General features: G+C 34.9%; 1 protein-coding gene across 1 annotated transcript in view; it reads left to right on the forward strand.

Annotated features, from left to right (window-relative positions):
- The window catches only part of ANKS1B (ankyrin repeat and sterile alpha motif domain containing 1B), a 450,245-nt gene that overhangs the window by 86,737 nt on the left and 342,696 nt on the right, over positions 1-20,812 (forward strand). Inside the window, exons 7-8 of the mRNA XM_019470850.1 lie at positions 234-344; positions 3,432-3,607. Coding sequence (XP_019326395.1) covers positions 234-344; positions 3,432-3,607 — 287 coding nt within the window. The remainder of the gene's footprint in view (positions 1-233; positions 345-3,431; positions 3,608-20,812) is intronic.

Below are 20,812 nucleotides of genomic sequence, written 5' to 3' on the forward strand. Positions count from 1 at the left end.
CCTACAATGAGATTTCTGTGACAGTTTCAGCAGATTAAAGAACTGGCCATTATAGTGTTTTATAATACTTGCAATAAATGATTGCCTTGCAGCAGTGTTTATGAATAATTACAGGGTTGTAATATGAAAAATTGGAAAGGCTTTAATGAAAAATGAAGTAGCAAATATAATTTTGATTGGAATAAACCCTCTTAATTCAGGAGTTTAAGTGTATGTGTATCTTTAAATTGCAGAATATATGGAAACAGGAAATGCAAGTATTTCAGAGGAACGCCCACTGGAATGCACAGAACATCAGTCTTGCGTTTTGTCCCCAGAAGTTCCTCCGTCTCCAAAGGCTAAAAGTAAATACATGTACTCTGTGAATACAGAAGCTGTACTGAAATTCTCTTTAATATTAAAATTATATTGCTAACACATTCATACAAACATACAAAATGAAAAAGAGAGATTAAAAAAGTTATTGATACTGAGAAGTTTTTTCCACCATGAATTACCTATCTTGACTACATACACTGTAATCCATGTCATATAGGAAAGCAAAGAACTGTATTCTCAGAAAGGACAAGTCACTGATGGATTACAATGTATTACATTATTTGATCTTAAATCTCTTTAATTTATCTGACCTTACACATTTCATAATCAAGTAAAACAAAAGGATATTAGATATGTCGAAATACTCTGCAGGCATTGTTCACATTCAAGTTAAAGATTGAGTTTACTTTATCTTTCCCAGTAAGTACCTCTTCCAATTGTGTTACATTTGAATGCATCTTTCAAAGATTGTGTGTGTACTGCTCTTCCATTCATCTTCTAACGTATCTTTCATATACCGTGCTATCACTGTTGTGTGCATGGGCTTTCATCTTATGTTCTGATTCACGTGTTGCACACTACAGCCACTTAAATAGGGCATTTCCTGAGTGTGGTGTCATTCTGCTCTTCCATGACAATCATCCTCCTGTAGAACCAAACCTGACTTCTGCCTTCTGTAATCATCCAAAGTAAATGTAATTGACTGCTGGCAAATAATTAAGCCTCTCTTCTTTGTTTGTTGTGTGGGTTTTTTTGGTTTTGGTTTTTTTTTTTTTAACACCTTTACAGGGAGAGTTTTCATTCATGAGAAAACTAAGCTTACTGCTGCACGCCAGATTATGATCTTCATGGTGATAGTAAAAGAATGCTCTAGTTCCATTTGTGTTTCCCATTGGGGTACTTAACAGACATGGGGTGTATGAAGATAAATAGTTCCTTTGAGATCAGTAGAATCATGAAGTCAACTACCCTATGCAATAGAAATGTCTGTCCTGAAATTAAGTAGTAAATATTTTTAAACTATGTTTTACTTCTTAACGGTAAGGTCATAATCTCACATTCCTTGTTTCCACTTTCAAGGTATAAATACTGTAAAACATGCTAGCTGACTTTTGCTTGTCTATTGTGTAATCTGATTCTAAAGGAAAGAAATTGTACTTGATCGTGCTTCCCATCCGTCTGCCATTCTCTGACAATCTAATTTCAAATAATTTAAATGAAATTTGGAAGAGGGATAGCAGTATCAATTACCTTTCTGTGGCTTTCATGAAAATAGCTAGCTAGATAGAGGAGAGAGACCTTAATTAGTACCTGCACTGAAAGAAATAAGCAAAACTTGTATTTTACGTATTTGTTCTGGCAGCAATCAGCCAGCCAGTTAGCGTACACTTACTCACAGGTCAGTCAGCACCCTTGCAGTTCCAGTTTTGTCACACAGAATTCACTCTTGCCCAGTAAGAAATATTGCAGGCCATATGTGGGAGAACATGGGATTGGGGACATGAACATAATTCTGTAGGAAACAGTAGTCCTGTTTCTTTTTAGAGCACTGTATCATGATTTTAGAATCGTTCTTAATATTTAGGTGTTTTATTCCCAATTTTTATTTATTATAATATTAATCTGGAATAATTACGATTTCCTAATTAAGAAGCAGAATATAAACAAACCTGATTATATCTTTGTTTAATTTACAAGTTTTGTGCAAAGTTACCATTGACTAAAAGTAACAACAATTTTGAATGCAAAATTTCTGTTACTTAGATATTAAAAGGCAATTAGATGCTTTTAATTAACAACTTCTGTTCTTGGCTCTGAAAATTTCAGTCATAACTGGCCATAGTTGTAATTTAAAAAATATTTTAGACTATTTATGTTTACCTAGCATAGCAAACAGTGACTATGAAGAAAAATGACACAAAAAGAGCTCTAGGCCAAGCAGGTATAATCTTATCCAGGGCTTCTTTAGTAACATGAATGTACATATGTGTGTTGTATGTATACTGAGCTTAATATACTCACTCTGTTTTTCGTTTTCAGCATTTTATTCCCAAAGATGGAGTAAAATGGAATTATCTCTGTATTTTATCAAGTCTAAGGACTGTAGTTTCCAACAACATGATTCTTGTAAACCTAGTCAGGAGAAAGGGTTTCTTATTTGCCCCTGGAAAAAATTTGCTTTCACTCACATTTTCATTGCTATTACTGAAGGTAGCTGTGTAACACACATGCAATAGATTATCAGAAGCTAATGCAGTTGTTCATAACAAGTAGCTTTTTACTCTATGGAGGTCTTGCTGCTGCCAGTGGGCTATTTGCAGAAAAGTTAGCACTCAATGTGATTCTAATACTTTTACTACTAGTATTTCTAATAGCGGCCCTCAGTTAGTACAGACATATAAAGCCCATTGTCTTACTATTTTGGTAGATTTCTTAACTAAAGATATCTGATAAATTAAGGAGAAAACATGAAACACAATGCAGAATGCACTAAACATGCCTTTCTGATAGACTGCTGTAGGGAGGCATGTTTTAAACTTGTGGGTTTTGCCCAGTATATCCTTCCACCATTCCATTTGATCCTGGGAAAGTGAACAAGAACTGTTTATAAAACAAAGATACTTTGATGGGATGGATGTGCATTCTTGGAAACTCAGTTCCAACCTTCTTACAGTTTATGGAACCTATGTAATGTATTAATTGATCACAGCAGCAAACACAAACCCGATGCAGAGTATGGAACACTGATTTTTGTATGTTTGTAGAAACTTTCCTTCCCCGGATTAATTTTACATTCTTGGATAGTTGCTTTTTCTAGCCAATTTTCAGGATTAGAAAACAGAGAAAGGGTAAGTATATATTGTAATTCATCCTAATTAAATGCAAGGTATAGGGGAAGGCAGAAGTATGTAGATTACCTCCAGTGATTCCCATTCTGGAATGAGATGCCATTATTTTTGAAGGGAGAATTGTGCATGAAGATCACTGTTTAGATGATAAAGCATGGAATATAACAAATACTCAATAAAATTTAAAGAATGTGCATTTCCTTTTTAGGCATAAATTACCCCTGGTATTCTAATTATTGACTAATGGTGTGTCTGTTTTTAAAGGTGAAGTAGTGACTGGAGAATTATCAAAGCTCTTAGATGAAATCAAATTGTGCCAAGAAAAGGAATACTCTTTTGAAGATCTGTCTCATACAATATCAGACCATTATCTGGACAATTTTAGTAAAGTATCAGAGGAAGAACTTATGACCAGTGGAAGCCAAACCAAGCTTAATGTAGTAAGTAAGATGGGATACAAAGACAATATATTCAGTTACATCTGCTTTATTTATGGCACATTCAAGAAAGAAATAGTACAAGAGTGAGAATAGTACAAGTCTAACACTATAATAGAAAAAAATAACATAGCATGTGCTCCTTACAGGCTTAGAATTTAACGTTCCCCTTATTTTACAAAGATATTGCTTACCACACCTCAGAATGGCTTTTTATGGCACCACTAATATGACCAAAAGTTCCAGTTAGTTGTTCTTTTGAGTGTGGGGCGTGCAAGGAAGGTTCTTTTGAGAAATCAGTTGAAATCAGTATGCTCAGTACTATACCAAAGACTAAATGTTTGCAGAATCTGATCAGAAGTGCCCCCCAAAAGAAGGTAAGCATCTTCAGTTATGATTCTAATCCATTTTATTACTATATAGCTTTCCCAGTAGCCTAATGGTATTAAAGACTGAGTCTCTAATACTGAAAATTGTTGTGGTTGTGATACTTCAGTGATTTCCAACTACAGTTGAAAATATGAATTCATTACTACTAATCCTGTGAATGAAATGCTCTAGGATTCAATTTTTTCTTTACAGTATAACAAGGCTTTTTTTTTTTTCTTTTTAATTGAATTCTCTATCTCAATAAGTAAGTAAATGGGATTGCACAGGGAATAAAGCACAGAACAGAGGGAAAATGCTAAGTGCTAAATTTCAATTAATGTTGTTCTTTCTAAGTTAAGAAAAATTATTCTCTCATATGTGGGGAAAAACATGGCAAGTTAAGGACTTTTATGTTCTAGAGGATTTATTACAACTTATGTAGACAGAATGAGATTTACAAAGATGGTTAGCTGCCCTGAAATGCAGCAGACACTTTTGTAAAGCCCTTCTAGATATTTGAATGATTAGATACATAACCCATACTGAAGTCAGTCTGAACAAGGTACTGACCCCATTTAAGCATTTTATACATCTTTCCAGTGTCTCTCTGTATTTAGGTGCTAACTGCTATTTAAATCTGCTCAGCTGCCCTTTTGCAGAAAATGTAATCCATATAATTCTGTCTACTCAGAGTGAAATTTTTACAGACCTAATTGAAATGCAGTGTGAATAGGAAGTATTCGACACTAAATCTGTAATTTATGTGCAGCAAGCAAATACAAAGGTAAATTAGGCAATACATTTTTTGATATTTCATCTATTTGTATATTGGACTAGGTGTGAAAACAAACCTTCAAAAATGGGGACTGTATAAAGCATGTTGTGGCTCTCCTACTAGTGCACCCAGCTTTCTTTCAAAGCAAACTAGAATCAGGATGATGGGTATGCATTCCCAACATGAAGTCAGGATGCAGGGCAGAGCACGTTTTCCCCTAGAGTAAACCCAACTATGCAGGCCTATATGGAGAGGACTCTTTGCTGTGATGTGGGATTTTCCTGTTTGATCTAAAATATCAATTTCATTTTTTTTAAAGTATTTTAAGGTCACTCAGTCTGTTCAGATGCTACCTGGCTGCCTTGCATCAAAAAAAGGAAGTTGCTCCCAGTTTTGACACACTGTCTTTTAGTTTTGGGAATGTGTTGCCTTCCATTGGTGTGTAGACTCCCTGTATATTTCATGGTTGATATGAAAACCCACACATGCTATAAGGAGCCATCAAAGAGTAATCAGGAAGAAGCACTAAAATGAAGTGATATGTTTAGCTCTGAAAATGGGTGCAAAGGTGAATGGTGCTGCCAAACTACTCTGGGGGCAGGATCAGCAAGCATGGTGATGGAAGAAGTGTGACAGTAAGGTGATGATTGAAGAAACTTAAATGAATATTTATGTATAAGAATGTGGAGATACAGAGAAAGAGAGAAGTGGAGACATATATAGATATGGAGAGTCAGAAATAGATTCCTTGGATATGCGTTAAAGAAGAGAGAGATTCTTACAGCTTTTTCTGACTTTAGTTTTCTCCTCCCTGGGAAGCTTCTGTAAAAATATCAGTAGAGTAAGTGGGGTCTTCTCTGTTTTTCATTGTTTACTGTGCCAGCATCAGCTCTGAAGACATGTGGAAGTCAGGTCCCTGGTAATGCATCAGATGATGCCATTTCCTGGACAAATATTGTTTCCAGAGACGATGACTGGTGCAGGCTTTTCAGCTTCTCCTGTAGTCCACTGATCTGAACAGGTTCCAAAACCCAAGTCATGACACTTCGTGACCTTTGGGGAGATTCTGCAAAGGAACTGGCTGCTAGGAGACATCTGCATTTTTTTTGCATCATGCTATTTTTCAGAGAAATAGGAGGCCAAGACTGGGGAGTTTCTGTTTGGAATAGTAGCTTGTGGGTCAAAAACTTAATAGGCTGGAGCAAGGAGCATCAGGAGCCACCTCCTGAGGCTAGCATGGGCATGTGAAAGAGAAAGCATCAGGAAGCAGAGTGTATTTTAAAGCGTTTTTTTAAACAACTGGCTCTTTTGAAGAGGGCCAAATCACCTGTGATTTCACCTTTGGCTAAATAAGGTTTAGATTGATGCAGGACTGCAGAAAGCAGTGTCTGTCTGTCTAGGATCCACAGCTTGGAATTCTCTCCTGAATCTAAGTGCCAGCCTCTTTTATTTGAAAGTGCAGGGCTCACTGTTTAGTGTAAGGGTAGTGGGGATGCCTGCTTTTTAATGCAGTAACTTAACAGTAAAAGGCTTCATCTGGAAAGTGGAAGTGTGGTTCAGTTCTCTCTATGGCATAAGGGTGGGTTTTAACATCGCATTTATAGTCTCCCAAATAAAAGGGCTGAGCATCAACCTCTTGATCCCCTCCAGTATTCCTTCTGGATTTTACAACCACTGGAAAAATACCAGTGCAATCCTGAAAGCAGGATTTAGGACTCCCTATGCACTAGCAAATTCTGTTTATTTTCTGGCCTCAGATGTCTTGCATTGTTTGTTGCTCAGTGATACAGCACCAGTAGAATACTACATTTTCTTTTGAAGAAGTTGTAGGTTGGAACTCTCTTAGGCCAAGGGCAGAACTGAATCCATTCTTCCATTTGCTGAGTTATTGGACAATTAGTCATCCAACCACTTCGCAAGTTGTTCTGGTATGTTTGGACTAATGGACTTCCTTCTTTTCGTCAAATTTTGCATTGAAAACACTACACATTTTATTACTTAGTAAGTTTCTGTTGCCCAGATGTGTGATGTAAGGCATTAACAAAACCAGAGGTTTATGTGCTTATAGTATTTTAAAGTCAATTAGGAAGCAGAGTTTGCACAGCTCCGAGGTTAGGTGAAACTGAAAAAGAGCTTTCTGGATGAAAATTTTGGGTTTGGTCACCTTAACTCCAAATTACTAGTCAGCTCTGTATTGACTCTTAAGTTTCCTCAGGACATGGAAGAGCTGAATAGGAAAATTGAAGGGCAGGATCTTGAGGACTGGAAGGCATGAACACCTGGGAGAGGGATGGTACAATGGAGCAGTAAGTAAAAGTAAGGAGAATAAGAATAGACACCACAGTGTAAATGCAAATAGGAACAGATCTGGAGACAAGTAAAAACATCCCACAGGACACTTCCATTCCAAAAGCTTAAAGGGAAACTGGGAAATCTTTTGGGTTCTGGAAAAGCAGACTGTGTTAGCTTCCTGAATGAGGAGAGCAATTAATGAAGAGGATGAAAACTGTGAATGCTTGTTTGCTGAATAGCACAAAGTCAGATGAGAATAAGTTAACATGATCTTTTGTTTGAAGAGTACATTAAAAAGAATAAACTAAAGAAAGTCAAGTTAAAGCTATACTGGAAAATTTATAATTCAGTGCTTGATTTTTGCAACTCTGGCTGTGTTTCAATGTACTTTTGATGTGCTGTCATATAAAATATTAATTCCATGTTTTTAGTCTATCTTCACCAGTTATTAAAACAGGTATATTATGAGATATCAGACAACAACCCCCTGTTTATTGTCTCCACAAAACTAAAGGCCAGACTGAACGTAATTTTGCAACTGGAAATGTGGGTTATTATGGTACTTCAGAGAGAGCTCCAAAAAGGCATTTATACAACTAGGCATCTTTTCAGTTGGAATTGCCCATTTTTCTCAAAGGCTTGTACACTGGGTGGGGTTGGTGGTGGATTTATAGATTGTTATACTCCCAGTTCCTTTCTGCCTTTTTTTTCCCATTTTGGTCATTGTGACTTGAATACACTCTTTAGTTCCCCTGTGTATGCAAAGACATGGAAGGCCCTGATAGGTGCTGCACAGGCAAGCTGGGAAAGCTTTATACTTGTGTATTTTTCAGTGCTGACATATTACAGTTTTTCTATGTTAGCTAAATACAAAACTTTCACTCCAAATAACTAGGATTTGATTGTTCAGCAAGTCAGAAAAGGAGCTGTGCTTTAAAACATATTCCAGAAAACATGAGGTGGAAAAAGATGTAGGAAAAATCCTTGATTATATCACAGTTTAATTAACTTAGGCATTTCCTTTTAAAAAACTAAGCTGTATTAAGTATGATTGCTAGCAAAATCAGCTTTTGACAATAACTTACAGTAGTTTCAGGTGTGGGTTTTTTTTTTTTTTAAAGTATAATTTTAAAAATATTTATTTTCCAATAGATGGCAGTCTGGCTCAGTAATTTCAAGAACAAAAGCAGCCATCTTATGTAAGAGTTTTCCAACTCTTTTTTATTGCTATGTTAAAACCATGCATTTTTAACATGGGTGATAGTACAAACTGCTTAAAAACAAACACCTGTAATTCTAATAAGAGGAAAATTTATTGAACATCATGGTATACATTTAAACTACAAACTAAAATATCAGGGCTAAATTTAGAGCTGTATTATAATGCAGAGGTTACACATCAAGTGTGTGTTCAAACAATCTGAATTGTGAATTCAAGAGCAAGTAAGAAAATTTAAATAGGTATAACTTGCAAAGCAGGGATCCAGAAGAATTGTATCGGGATAACGAACAGAAGAATGTCAAAGTGTATATTGTGAGGAATCTTCCTGAGCTCCTGCTTTTTTTAAAGTAAATTGCTTTAACTTAGATTCCTCTGTTCTTGGAGTACTAACTAGCATCATTACCGGTTTCTTGTCAGGTTTGAGGTTCCTGTGTATGTAATAATGTGGGAACAAATTATTCTAAATGTAATATTAAAAACAGAAATATGCTGTATTTATTTATTGCAATGTATTTGCTCATTGTGTTTCTTAATTTAAAAAAAATCAGAAAAGAGAAGTATGAGCTTTATGTCCATGTAAGAAAAAATTCCTGTGGATACCAGAGAATGATATGTTACTTTTTATTTGCTTTGGATAGCCTGTGATTGCAAAACAAGAAATAGGGTATTAAGAACTTCTACACTTCCATATGTGTGTGTATGGGTGTATATATATATTTGCAAGATGTACATATTGGATACAATACCTCTTAATCTTTTACTTTCATAAATTTGATATTTTAATGATTTTTTCTTAAAATTGACTCTTAAAAGAGGTTCATCTTATTCTGTGTTCAAAAGTTTATTATATATTTCCAGTCCTTACTTAAGAATGAATTTGAAAAGTGTTGTTTTCTTTTCACTTAGTAACAATAACTATTCTCCATATTTTTTGAGGTCATGAGAATTTTTGAACTAAAACTAATTTTAAAATAATAAAAAATCTGCCATATACACTTAATAAAACTGAAGCTCCAAATCGAAGTGTGTTCTTCAGATCAGCTGCTTTAATCTTGTGTAGTAGGTGGTTGCTTGCTTTTTTTTTTTTTAAAGTATAATTTTAAAAATATTTATTTTCCAATAGATGGCAGTCTGGCTCAGTAATTTCAAGAACAAAAGCAGCCATCTTATGTAAGAGTTTTCCAACTCTTTTTTATTGCTATGTTAAAACCATGCATTTTTAACATGGGTGATAGTACAAACTGCTTAAAAACAAACACCTGTAATTCTAATAAGAGGAAAATTTATTGAACATCATGGTATACATTTAAACTACAAACTAAAATATCAGGGCTAAATTTAGAGCTGTATTATAATGCAGAGGTTACACATCAAGTGTGTGTTCAAACAATCTGAATTGTGAATTCAAGAGCAAGTAAGAAAATTTAAATAGGTATAACTTGCAAAGCAGGGATCCAGAAGAATTGTATCGGGATAACGAACAGAAGAATGTCAAAGTGTATATTGTGAGGAATCTTCCTGAGCTCCTGCTTTTTTTAAAGTAAATTGCTTTAACTTAGATTCCTCTGTTCTTGGAGTACTAACTAGCATCATTACCGGTTTCTTGTCAGGTTTGAGGTTCCTGTGTATGTAATAATGTGGGAACAAATTATTCTAAATGTAATATTAAAAACAGAAATATGCTGTATTTATTTATTGCAATGTATTTCCTCATTGTGTTTCTTAATTTAAAAAAAATCAGAAAAGAGAAGTATGAGCTTTATGTCCATGTAAGAAAAAATTCCTGTGGATACCAGAGAATGATATGTTACTTTTTATTTGCTTTGGATAGCCTGTGATTGCAAAACAAGAAATAGGGTATTAAGAACTTCTACACTTCCATATGTGTGTGTATGGGTGTATATATATATTTGCAAGATGTACATATTGGATACAATACCTCTTAATCTTTTACTTTCATAAATTTGAAAATTTAATGATTTTTTCTTAAAATTGACTCTTAAAAGAGGTTCATCTTATTCTGTGTTCAAAAGTTTATTATATATTTCCAGTCCTTACTTAAGAATGAATTTGAAAAGTGTTGTTTTCTTTTCACTTAGTAACAATAACTATTCTCCATATTTTTTGAGGTCATGAGAATTTTTGAACTAAAACTAATTTTAAAATAATAAAAAATCTGCCATATACACTTAATAAAACTGAAGCTCCAAATCGAAGTGTGTTCTTCAGATCAGCTGCTTTAATCTTGTGTAGTAGGTGGTTGCTTGCAATGTTTGCTTTTACATTTATGCTATTGTGTTCAGAAGCATAATACATAAACTACATTATTGATTTGCAAGTGCAAATTAAATACCTTGGATATGTGACATGAGTTTAGATTAAAAAAGACATAGTTCCAGAAAATGCTTTTGTGCTGTTAACAGCGGAGTATATGTTAAAGGATTTTGCTGAATTACCTGGAATAAATACAGAGAAACTTAAGTTATAAGGTGCCCCTATTTTTTTTTTTTGCTTACAGAATAAAACTGAAGATAGTAAAAAACATGCAGGATTATAGTGACTGCGCTACAGAGGGATTTCACAGAAGTGGCAGCAGTATATTTCATTAAATTTAATGTGGCTATATAATAGATAATAAATGCTGGCAGCAGTAATTTAAATTTAAACATGAAGAAAGGTTCTGTGTAGTCTCAGGAAAAAGATTTGGATTTCATACAGAATAAAACTGAAGATAGTAAAAAACATGCAGGATTATAGTGACTGCGCTACAGAGGGATTTCACAGAAGTGGCAGCAGTATATTTCATTAAATTTAATGTGGCTATATAATAGATAATAAATGCTGGCAGCAGTAATTTAAATTTAAACATGAAGAAAGGTTCTGTGTAGTCTCAGGAAAAAGATTTGGATTTCATCACAGGCGTATAAATGTCAATTTCTGCTTACTTCTGTCATCCAGAAAGGGAAGTTAATACTTATGTACATTAAGAGAGAGTGAAAAAAAAATACTTAAAAACATCTTGTATTAACATTGTTGAAAACAGTGATGGTACATATGCAAAGAGAAGATTCACTTTTTACTCTCATGTCAGAAAATCAAGAAGATGAGGGAATATAAAGGCAATAAAACTATGATCGTGTTTGGTTTGTATCTAAGGGGAGATTTGAAAGGATAGAATTGTGTGTTTTTGAAAAGATGGCTAAGAATGAATATATTAGAGGTGAATAAAATTTATGCACGGTCCTTTAGAAGTCAGTTATTCATTTTTTTCTCTAAGGCAAAGAATAATTATTTTTTGATAAAAAGCGCACATATAATTTTTTTTTATTTTACAAAGTAATAATCACTGGAATTTGTTGAAGAATATTGAGGTAAACAATTCAATAACATTATTCAATAAATCTGATTTTTTTTTTTTTTAACATTTAAATATAAAATGTCTGGGCTGAAATATTATAATGGCTAAGAGTGACCAAATATGCTGGAGTAAAATGACTACTGTCTTGGGTCAAAAGTGGTAGCCTTTAACAATATCACACACTTGCATATAGGCATTATTGAGAGAGTACGACAAAATTCCACGTGATAATGATGATGAGCAAGCCAGAAGTATATACAATGGTTGACTAATGAGGATACATTAAAAACACATTCAAGAACAATTTTGGTTACTTATTCATTAGGGAGTAGTAAGGCAATCAGGCCTGATTGTTTGGGACTCTGTGGAGAGAAGCAGATAAATTTTAAATTATTTAATATAGTAACATTTATTGAATTTGATAATACAGCTTTGCTGTATTTTACAGGTATTTATGATGTTAAAAAAGAAGAGAATTGTACTGAGGGTCAGTGTTTGGAATATTGTTGCTTTACTTATTTCCGCTTTTGTAATAGTGATAAATAATTTATGTATTGCCAAATTTTGACATTGCAAGAATTTTGTATTAAATTGCTCTTTAACTCTTAGACATAGTTGAGTTATGAATCTCATTTTACAAGCATATACTGACTCTTATTTCTGTGGGAAATAAAAAATATGAAGGCCATCTCTCCCAGGATATGTAAACCTTATTTTTTAAGATTCCCTTGTTGCGAAGGTCTACCCACTCTCTGAAGATAAGATTATATAACTTTTAAAAATTGTTTTTAAAAGCTACCACCCAACTAAAAACCATCTGTTAGTCCCAGGTGCTAATGCACACAGTGGTATTTCCCACTGAGAATCATAGAATCATAGAATCAGAACTGTTGTTGCTGTTATTTTTTTTTATTAGACATTTATAATGTGACATCCAGTGCCAAGCATCCACTTGGTCAATATAGAATGATATACTTGCTATAAGCTACTTTTCAAAATGATTTCTAAATTCTGTCTAAACATGAGCTGGTCGTTACGAAGAAGCAGAGTGAAATGTACGAACTCCATACAAATTTTTGTCACTTCTGTTAGGTAGTTTACCTAGCTAAGGGAAGTTCAGACATTTTTAATGTATTCTTTCCTAACCTATGTTCTATATTTATTAAAATAGGTTATTTTTTGTATCTATAGGTTATGCTATGCTTCAGTACAGTGTTGTAAAGATTTCTGTGTTAGAGGGATCCTAACAGCAGCCGTGTGGAACTCTACACAGAAAGATTTGCCCAGTGGCATGCTTCACAGCCAACTAAATTAGCCTGCAGCTCCCTGCTGCTGCGATTTCTGGTAGAAGTATTGCTAGGCAATCCTCCAGCGTGCTGCATAGACATACCCTGTGAGATAGTCAGCACTTATTTAAGAGTATAAAATCCTGAAACATGACAACACTTAGTATGGTTTAAACTACATGGAGTAAAGTATAACTAGGGGAAGGTGCTGGCCAAGCCACCAGTTCATCTAATCTGCATTAAAAAGTACCTACTCCTTTTCCACTAGAATAATTTTTTGGAATATTTAACCAGTCTGTCCAATTATGTATGCATGTGGCAAATTCCTTGACTATCAGATACTTGCAGGAAAATAGCTTATAGACAAATGAATCTCTCTGAATGCTGTTCTGTGTTTAGCTTGTACTGGTGAATCCTGAATGTATCTAATCCTTTTGCTCTAATCTGTCACATTGTTTACCGCAATGACCCTGTACTACTATGTTTTGCAGAACATGTGCTGTATGTACAGGCATTTTCTTTTATTTGCTGAGTATATGCTTCCATTTATTCTTATATAGTAAAATCTGACAGAATAGAAAAAAACCAAATAGTTTGTGCACACCCTCCACAACTTTTGCAATACTTCAGGCTTGTTCTTTCTTAAAGCTTTCTTTTTCCTGACTAAATAATCCTAGCATTTTCAAGTTTATTTTGTATGTAAATCTTGCCATGCTACCAACCGCTTCACTTGCCCTGCTGTGGACTCTTTCATCTTAGCTAAATCTCTTACATAAGGATCTCAGATATGGGTGTAGCATTTTTTCCATATAAAGTAATTATAATATAAGCTTTTCAGATCAAAGAGCTTGTTTGTCTTTATGGCTATAAAGCTGTACGTAAATTCGGGGAGCTCTGGAAATGATTAGTAATATTTTATCTACTCAAGTATCCTGTTGGACAGCTATGTTTTATTAACTTAACCACAGTAGATTTTTGCATTTTTTCACAAGGACCATTTTAGTTCAGAGACTGTCATATGTTGTAGTACTAAGCACATATGTAATTTGAAGACTAACCTCTGTTTCATTATACTTACATGAATACCAAAGAAATCTACTAACCCCAACAGGATTAGCCAGGATCTGAGGACTCTATCAGAACTGATCTTGAGATCATCTTCCAAATATGAAGTACATTTGCTTTATTTAAATATCTTTTTTGTGTGTTATTCAGTGCTTTAGAGAACCTTCTTTTTCATCCCTATTTTTGCCTTTTTTTTTTTTTTTTTTAATATCCTGAGCTGCCTGTGCCGTTGTGGACACTGTTGCCAGGCTTGCATAGCAGAACACTTGTCTCTTCCATTTCTTCCATACCCTCAGTGTCCATCATCCTGTGAGTATGCAATAGTGTACAACACGATGTCCATTTTTAAGCTACAGTCTGCAACTTCATTTGGGATCTTCTGAGAGAATTTCAATCACTTCTGAAGAACAGAAAGAGAAGATAATGCCATGAGATTTTCACCCAGACAGGTGATTTTTGCAATATTAACCTCAACTCTCTCTTTGTCATATTATTACAAAACCACATCACCAGGAAGACTGATGACTTTTGCTATTACTAGGATATCAGTCACCAGAGATGTTTCCCTCAAGCTCTGACCTTCCCTAGGGGTCTGCCAAAAATCTGCCATGGACTTCTGCCCTGCGTTTCCCTCGGGTTTCTCCTCTCCTCAGAATTTTCTCCAGTGTTCCAGCCAGAATCAGGTTTTCAACTTCTCCCTCAAAAGAGAACAAAAAGTTCTTTTCATCATGATCTTCCTCGGTTCTCTTAAAATTCATTTTCTCCCTATTCGATCAGAATATCACCAGTAGGGGCGCTGAAATTCCGAAAGTGGGATTCAGCTGCCTTAATGTTAAGTACCTTATGTCACTGTGGATATGCAAGGTGCCTTTTGCATGGGGCTAACATGGGCTCAGTCATGCCTTCAGGAGCAGTGACTAAGGGTCAACAGCTACCCTGTAGTATCTAAAATGACACTGGATGCCACTGCTTGGCATGCTTGGCAGCTGAATCCCACCATAAGCCCTCAAGTCAGTTGCATAAACATAGGTATCTAGTGCTGTTCTGGTCAGCAGCTGAGACATCTACATGGGGCTGGCAGATGTGACAAAGGACTTGGAAAGTCACGGTGTTCTGGAGTGGCAGTTAGAGGCTAGGCAGGGTGCCCAAAGATAGACACTGGACCTCAGCGTAGAGGCAACTTAATCACGATCCAAATGTCCCTCTAGTAGATTGGCAGTGTTAACAGTAAGGGTTGAGAAATGTTTGCGAAATTTTAGCAATCTATATGGTTTATTGCATTTGAGCAATAGAGTGTGTAACAATGCATGAGATGTATAAGGAATATGAAGGACTTAACATTTAAGTAAAATTAGATTTTAATTTCTGAAAACATATTTTTTGCTTTCTTGAAAAATTAGTTTTGATAGTTTGCAAAAAGCCTGAGCTTGAATATGTGGGAGATTTATTTTTCACAGTCATATGTAGATATTTACCCTAGGGGAAAGATAACTGAGTTAATAAGGAAAGAAGGAGAAAGTATGTTTTAAAATATAGTCTTTTCTATCCTGCAATCTTAAACAAGGAATACATCATTCTAGAACTTCTTAGCTTTTGTTGTTTCTGCATGTTACAGAGGTAGGTATTTCTGCAATATTTCTAGAACTCTGTTACTGTTGTCAGCGGGTACCAATGCAGGTTTGATTGTGTTTTTTAATACATAGTGACCTTAGAATAAATGAGTGTTCTACCTAGCCAGCAGGGTACAAACAGTAGAGGGGGGAAAAAAAAAATCTTAAATATTTTTTGTATATACCTAAAGTCAACACTGATTTCATGTCTGCTCTATTAGTTTAAGAATAAAGTCATTAAGCTTGGAACTGACAGTAAAGCCTGATAATCACCATCTGATAGGAAATGCATGAGAAGAGTGAGAACCATATGGGTATGTCTCTCAGTTGTTTTCTGTAGTAAGGGGAACAGCATAGTTTTATCCCTATGGTATAAACAGAAGATGGAGCCTACTAATCCATCAGAGCTATGTGAACCCCTACAGGATCCATTAAGGGGTGGAGATAAGTGTAAATGTATGGTTTCACTATATCGTATTCTATGATTCTTTTGAAGGTGAATAAGTAGGTACTCTCTTAGCAGCAGCAGTCCCAGTTTCCCTTCTTCGCTGCCTCTTAGTAAGAGGTACAAATAATGCTAATGGTAAATCTTCTGCCATATTTCACAGGGCAAAATGACCATCCATGATAAGCTATTACAAAAGAATGCTTTCTTTAAAAATTGTTTAGTAGCTGAAATTAGAACACTGGGCAACTTGTTTGGACTACTTGCTTGATTTCATTTTTATTCTATCCTAATGGCAACAAACACATTTATTTTATAATTGACATATAAAAAAGATTAAGTATTTTTGTCCTTAAGTCTTGAAGTAGTTGACCACTCATGACAGAGTTTTATTGTATTCTGTTGGCAGATTTTTTCAGTCCCTGTGAATAAGCTCAGCAAGTAGAAAAGGAATAGCAGAAAAACATATTGGACCAGATTCTTATACCTCTATAAAATATAAGATCAGGAGTAATTCAGAGTTAAGGGGCAACTGCCTAACATTTACTATGCATTAGAAATGTTTGCCCATGGAATTAATATAGATCAACAGTGTGCTATAAATGCACCCCTTACCTTTTCTATGACTTCACTATGTACTGAAGCCCTTGGCTGAGTTCAGTGGTATAAGTTTTTAAATTGAGATTAGAAGCAGAAACCAGGGTTACTTGACCATGCACACATCTGTTTTTACACCAGTTTCTTTACTTTTCCAGAGGGATGTAAGAGTTGAATGATTTACACCATTTTTGATCAACTATTTTCTTTTCTCTTGGCATCTCTCCTTCTTAAACTTATTATAAGTTTCAGTTTAGTGCCATGAGGGAAAATCTCAGAAGCAGCTCTTCAATTTTATTTCCTTCAGTAGTTATTTCAGATTGAACAGTTTCTATTAATACTACTGCCATTATTTCCGTTGATACTGGTGCTCTGCCCAATATCTCTGGAATTTGAACTGTTCACAGCCTGCGAAGAAGCAGCCTCAGCGCTGCCCGTCAATCTTAGACAAAAATAATATTAAAATGTAAAAATGTTTTATTCCAATGCTGGTCTTTCTTTTAATTATTAATAGTTGATTCCTTATGGGTATTGGAATATTTACTACCTTGCCCTTGTCTCTGTCCAAAATGGTGTTTCCTTTAAGGAATCTCAATAATTTTAAAAGATCACTTACTTAACCATAGATACCTCATAAGAAATACAGTGTTACACAGGAGTTACAGTTGAAGGTTTGTTACTGACTGACTGACTTGTTTTATCTGTATTTTACAGGACCTTTAAGACACTATATGGTGACTGGCTGAAGAAAGAATTTAAGTATTAGCTCTTCAGCTACCTAGGAGTATGTCTGGAAAACAACATAAAGGTGTGCTTGTATTACAGTAGATCTGTACATACTATGTTGAATCTACCACAGGCAAAAGAACAGTACAGATGAGCTAGCACAGGAAGAGCAACCACTGTCCTAAATCTTCTGGTAGTACTGGTTCTTGAGATGACTGCAGTGAAATCACTGTTTTAATTATATAAGACAGGAAAAAGCAGCAACTTGCACTATGTGAGTGTCACACTGGCAGGTTTTCCTACCAGCCATAGCAAAACCTTTGCCTTCCTAGCGAAGATGATTTTGAATTCTACTACCACCTCTCATGTAAATCAGGTTGCATTGAGAGCTGTTGTCCAGTTGATAGTATTCTGCATCTCTTACAGGGGGTATGTGTGTGATCCTTTTTTCTAATACCTCTAGAAGAGTCTGAGCTCTTCCATGTTTTAGAATCATAGAATCGTTAAGGTTGGAAAAGACCTCTAAGATCATCAAGTCCAACCGTCGACCCAACACCACCATGCCCACTAAACCATGTCCCTAAGTGCCTCATCTACACGTCTTTTAAATACTTCCAGGGATGGGGACTCAACCACTTCCCTGGGCAGCCTGTTCCAATGTTTAACCACTCTTTCAGTAAAGAAATTTTTCCTCATGTCCAATCTAAACCTCCCCTGGCGCAACTTGAGGCCGTTCCCTCTCGTCCTTTTACCGAGATCAAAAGGTAGATTACTATTTGACTGATCTTTTCCGGTTAGGCTTTCAACTTCTATAACACACTGACTTGCCTGTCAAGACGTTTCAACTGATTCTCAGCTATTCTACTTCATTGTTTTTATATTATATTTAGTACTTAGGTGACAATATGGCAAACTACTAGTGATTTGTTACTGATGGATCTGTAGATAATCTAGTACAAACGTTCTTCAAGGCCTTTTTGATTATTCACTCTTAACCAGCATTCATCTTCAGATGACTAACTCAATGCTGTATATAGTTCCTCTTTAGATTGGCTTTGTCTGTTCAGGTATGATTTTCTCTTAGGTCCTTCATTAAGCCAACAGCAACCTAATGCAATAATAATTGCATTTTCAGTAACACATTTTTACTGAGAATATGTATGCTAAATAAAAAACTGCACTGGAGGAGTAATAAAGTGGTGACTTCTGCCTACTCACTTACCACCTGATTTTTCCCCTACTTTAATTTCTGTTCCTTCTGCTCTATTTCATGACAAATAATGTATTTTCTATAAGTTTCATCATTCTGCCACCCACTTATCCACCCTCTCTTTCACAACTTTAAAAAAAGAAAAATATATGTTTTACAGCTGATTTGCTTTGCAATTACATTGCACTGAGTTTTTCAAATGTTATATGATAACATTCAGATAGTATAGGGATGTTAAATACAGAGATGCCTCTGTAGTTAATCTCCAAGCAGTATTTTCTTTCTGTGACATTTAAAGCCAAAAATGCTGGTCTTTACTTTGAATTATATTTTTTTCCTTTATGCAAAGGTAAATATGCTTAAGTTTTTAATTCCATTTAATATTTCTAAAAATATTAACACTTGATTTTGCTTTTCTGCAGCTCCTATACCCTTCATTAGCAGTCTCTTCTTTTTCAACTGGTACATGAGTTTTTCACAGTGAGTCACATTTTGGAATGAGTCATGTGCATATTGATTCAGGGAGACACATAAGCCTGTCATTAAAATGAGAAATCCCATTAACTTAATTGGAACTATTCATGTGCTTAAGACTCAAAAAAAAGTTACCAAATTCCTGCATTTTTGCACAGCCTACATTTGTGTATACCCTTCCTACATACCAACTTAGGTCAAATCTACCATGCCTGTGGGATGGAAAGGCATCCCTAGACATACATTTCTGTAGCATAGAGTGTCCTTGCAGTCTGTATGGCTTGCTGGGTTGAATTCTGTCTTGGGGCTTTATGCTTCAATGTGCTAAGTTCTTTTTCCTTGGTCAAGCAAAGCACTTGAAGTGCTTTGATGTTAAGTATTTGAAATTGATACTAAGTGTGCAAATAGTCTGATTTGTGAGTATTAGGTACATGCCCAAAGTTAGACAAGTGCTTAAAAGACAGGTTCACTTTACTTAATGTTAAGAGGGAAAAATTCATTTCGAAGGCAATTCAATTCTGTCCTAAACACAGATATTAGGATGGAGTAAATAAGTTGTGGAAGTACCTATATTTCCATGCATTAAAGACAACTAGTTTAATCCACAGATTAAACAAATAGCTCAGATTAAATGCTTAGCTTTCAAACAGTTCAAACTAGTTTAAAAGAATGATGTTCTAAGTGCTTTTTTGAATCAGGACAGTGCATATTGCAGCTTCAAGCAGCTAATACTTCATCCCGTTAATTTCATACTGAAAAACAAATGCAGTATATGCTTCTCAAGACACTTAAAAATGAAAATTCTATGGGCTCCATCTACTACGTCACTCATAACAAATACCTTCTTATTATGTTTAAATTATAATTACTAAAAGCACTTAGTGTTCCATTTTGTGCAATTTTTTGATTTATTGAATTCTTGAAATTTCTGTCGTTTGAAAAGCTTCACCCACATGGCAAAATTAAGCAGGAGTTAGAAAAGAGTGAAGATTCTTACTGAAATACATTGAGGTGTCTTTTGCTTTGCACTTAAGATACACACACAAAATATCAGATCACTAAATATGAGCATCCTAGTAGTGGCTTTTATATATAGATGAAATACTCTTCATATGAAGATTGCCACACTCGGTTCAAAAGCTTTTATGTTTAGTGAAAAATAGATTAGCCTAGATCAACCTTTTTATTAATACATGACACTCCGTTGATGCGCCATTTTTTCTTTTATGGTTATTTTTAGCAAATGAAAAGCTATCTTAAGTCTTGAAAAATACTAGTTCCTTTATCGATGGAAGAAAAGGTCTCTTTTTTAGTTTATGACTGGTATTTCCTGATTTAATTAATAGCTTGTTATGTTTTTAAGTCCTAAAACTTTTGTGAAATCATATGTATGTATGCATCCTTTTATGAGTAGTGCAAAGATTCAGAATTGTCTTAATTGTCATTATTTATGTTACGTGCAAGGATGAATTAAAAAATTGAAATATATGGCCCTGCTTTGAATACACATTCAGATGTACTCATTCACTTTATAATCTCATTTTTACTTATAATTTTGGCCTTATTCAGTGTACATTGTACTTGCCATCTAGTTCCAGGGTGTATTTACTACATACTGTCAGATCCTGCTCTGAAAACAGTATGATTAATTTCTGGTGTGGTCATCATGATAGGTGTCAATAGCACTTGCCCACTGAGGGGCAGTAAGTACACATCCATGTATTTTTCATCACGTATGTGAATTAATCATGTTTACCTAAAGTTAATACATTGTACTGT

Source organism: Aptenodytes forsteri, unplaced genomic scaffold (assembly GCF_000699145.1).
Source record: "Aptenodytes forsteri isolate BGI_AS27 unplaced genomic scaffold, ASM69914v1 Scaffold128, whole genome shotgun sequence".
Lineage (NCBI taxonomy): Eukaryota > Metazoa > Chordata > Aves > Sphenisciformes > Spheniscidae > Aptenodytes > Aptenodytes forsteri.